Genomic DNA, 3,239 nt, shown 5'->3' with positions numbered 1-3,239 from the left:
TATAATCTTCCTTTAGGAATCACCAATATGCCTTGATGAATGACCTTGGAATCTAAGCTTGTTGTAGCCTCCTTTAGAAGAGAAAACAAAACCCTAAAATCTAGAGAAAGAAAGTGTATTCCTTTTTCTTATTTTAAAAGTCACACCTAAAATATACATGAAGTCATGTATATATAGGCAAAATAAAAATAAGAATAAGGAAATAATAAATCATTCTCCATCTCTAATTCAACTTTCTCAATTCTAACATGACTCCAATATCAACTTAGCCTATTGGTGAGAATCCTTTTGGACTTACTATTTTCTTGGCTCCTATAAATTAATAATTGGTCCGGTCCATTAAACCATGGACCCAATTCAATTAATTCATAAATTAATTTCTACTCCACTAAAAGAAATTAATTGCACTCCAATTAAATAGTAAATAACCTTTAAGTCATTGTTGCACTTTGACCCCTCTATGCTTAATTATTTATCGAATAATTAAAGCCATCAATCCGACAACATAATTAATATAATTATTTTGTTACCTTTGATTATTTCTGGCTCGATCATAATAAAATATTTATTTGACAAAAAATATTAATTTATTAAATAAATATATATAGAAAACATTTGTCTAAAACATACGAAAGCCTTCGAATTTAATTTGTGATCAACCATAATCAAAACAAAATAAATACAAATAGCACTGATGCAAATATTGAGAATGTAAACCTCTAACTATTAATTACATAACTACCCAAAGTGTCGATCTAAGAATTCCGAGGTATTTGCCGAACAAATCAAAATAATTATTAATTAATAAAAGAGTCTATACTTTTCTCATGCTTAAGAGTCAAAAGCCATGACTGTGATAGAGAGCAATTGCATACGACAGCTCTCACAATATATCTCAATCTATCGTGGACTCGGTTTAAGTCTTAACTAATTAAATATCCATCCATAATTACCGACTTTAAACCATTTATGATTACTAATTTATAACATAATATTAATTGCTATTACATACATATATAAATATATTTTGTAATCAAGTAGACACAACCAATTCCATAATGAATCGAAAAATAATACATTCCATTCACCAATTGTATAATGCTTTAATAATAATATCCAGATAAGAAATCATGACTTTTACAATTTAAAATTAGAATTTGTTATGCTAAGACACACATATCCGAACAGAGACGATCGAGTCACCAAAGACCTATCGTGTCATTATTTTATTTGCTCAAGGAAAATTAGTTTATGGGGAGCACCAAATTTCAGCTTATTTGAATCGATACACATGTTTCTGGGGAGCACCAAATTTCAGCTTTTAATAATCATGGGATACACATGTTTGAACATTTTTGTTTTATTTTTTCTGTTCACGGGGTCTTCCGCCAAATTAGTTGGGAGACAATGATGTACCTGCTACTCACGGGCGTTTGCTTGATTCTCGTATTTATTTTCAAATATATATGCCCTTAAAATTTTTGGGAGGAAATATGAGAACAATTGAAAAGGCTTTTGCATGTAAACAAATAATAAGACATTTAAGAGTAAAAACAAAATTGAAAAGAAGAGAAAGTGGGAAGACATAGTTTTCAAAGAATAGCAATAATTAAACAAGTTGGTGGCAGTAACGAGGACCATTCATTTGATATCGGAAGCTAATGTTTCAATTTTATAATAAATTACTCCAAAAAGACTGGTACTGCTTGGCCGATTGTTTGGCGAAAGAAATAGAGTGGTGAATTGGGTTGGAGTAGTAAGTAAAAATGGTGCTTTCATTATTTGTGAAGAAAGGATGGTGTTCATTAGCATTCCTGGTGGTAATACTGGTTACAATTGTATGTGAAGCTACCTCTACCTCACATAAGACGTTCGAGTTACAGTCCTGCAATGGTAGTGTTGGCGAATGCCGCGTGGATGAAGAGCTGGAGCTTCCAATGGATCCAGAAATAAGTAGAAGGCTACTTGCCGGGAATGGGAGAGGAGTGACTACAATGACCATTAATCCAGGTGCACTCTTAGGCGCAAATTGTGACAGAAATTATGGAAGTTGCCTTCCTGATGCAAACGGAAAAGTCAATAATAGGTGCCAACCTTACCAGAAGTGTCGCCTAGGCGGTTCCTAGCTATAACAAGAAGCAAGGGCAGATGAGGAAATCAAATGGCAAAATATTTAGTAACATCACTTGTCTTTCTTAATTTGTTAGATTTGAAACCAGGTATTATGCATTGTTTATTTAAATAATACTAGAATCTTTCTGTCGCTGATTCTAGTGATATATGGTTGTTCATGTTTTGGAGATATGTCATCATTTTCCTGATTATATAACAAATACATATCTATCTACTATATTCAGACACAAAACTTGGTCGGCCCTGCCTTTACTTCTCTTGTTAATTAAGGGCCAATTTCTGCTGCTGATTCTAGTGTTTGTTTTTTTTATTATTAAAACAATTGCTAATGAGTTTGTAGTGTATTGTGTGTATAAACTGTAGTGAATTGTATTAGTGTTATTTTATAGAGTTTTATTTCAAGTGTCAATGAATTAAGCACAAACGTAGGAGAATTATGCATGAGAATTACTGGTAAAAAAATTAGGTCTAATTCTTCTACCAACATTTTAAGTGTTCTGTGGTTACACATAGAAATAGAAGTATTGATGTTTTTTATACGGTGTTTTGTTTAAGCGAGGGTTGCATATGACGATACATATACAAAAAAACACACTGCTTGTAGTAAACCAACGTTTGATTTCGTTACCCCTTGTTAAATGGGGAATTTTGTGCAAAAAAATTTTGACAGAGGAGTTTGATTAAGTTACAGGTGGAAGTTTTTTTTTTTTTTTTTTTTTTTTCAATTTGCCATTTGATATGTGTTGGAAGCGTAGTGATATTTGGACTGAAATCTCAAAGTAAACTATTTGGACTGAAATCTCAAAGTAAACTATTTGAGTTTTTGATTGGTCATTTTTACCTAATATAAGTAAGTGGAAGATCTTACTTTCTTATATTTTGAATACAGAACTAATTAAAACTCCAAGGTTAAACAATTCATTTAGGTAGCTAAAGAATTATTTTTACTATTGGAACTAGAACCTGCTTTTTCAATTCCTATATAATTAGTTCAGAGATATTTGGACTGAAATCTCAAAGTAAATTATTTGAGTTTTTGATTGGTCATTTTTATCTAATATAAGTAAGTGGAAGATCTTACTTTCTTATATTTGGAATACAGAACT

At 31.3% G+C, this 3,239-nt stretch overlaps 1 protein-coding gene across 1 annotated transcript; it reads left to right on the top strand.

Annotated features, from left to right (window-relative positions):
* Positions 1–1,766: 1,766 nt before the first annotated feature.
* LOC132282183 (uncharacterized) lies at positions 1,767–2,126 on the top strand. The gene has a single exon (XM_059783802.1). The coding sequence runs from the start codon at positions 1,767–1,769 to the stop codon at positions 2,124–2,126; it is 360 nt and encodes a 119-aa protein (XP_059639785.1).
* Positions 2,127–3,239: the final 1,113 nt, after the last annotated feature.

This window comes from Cornus florida, unplaced genomic scaffold (genome assembly GCF_030987335.1).
Source record: "Cornus florida cultivar Cherokee Brave unplaced genomic scaffold, ASM3098733v1 CherokeeBrave_3.0.0_Hap2_Chr11, whole genome shotgun sequence".
Lineage (NCBI taxonomy): Eukaryota > Viridiplantae > Streptophyta > Magnoliopsida > Cornales > Cornaceae > Cornus > Cornus florida.
The sequence above is the reverse complement of the archived record's forward strand: the minus strand, read 5'-3'. Positions and strand labels throughout refer to the sequence as shown.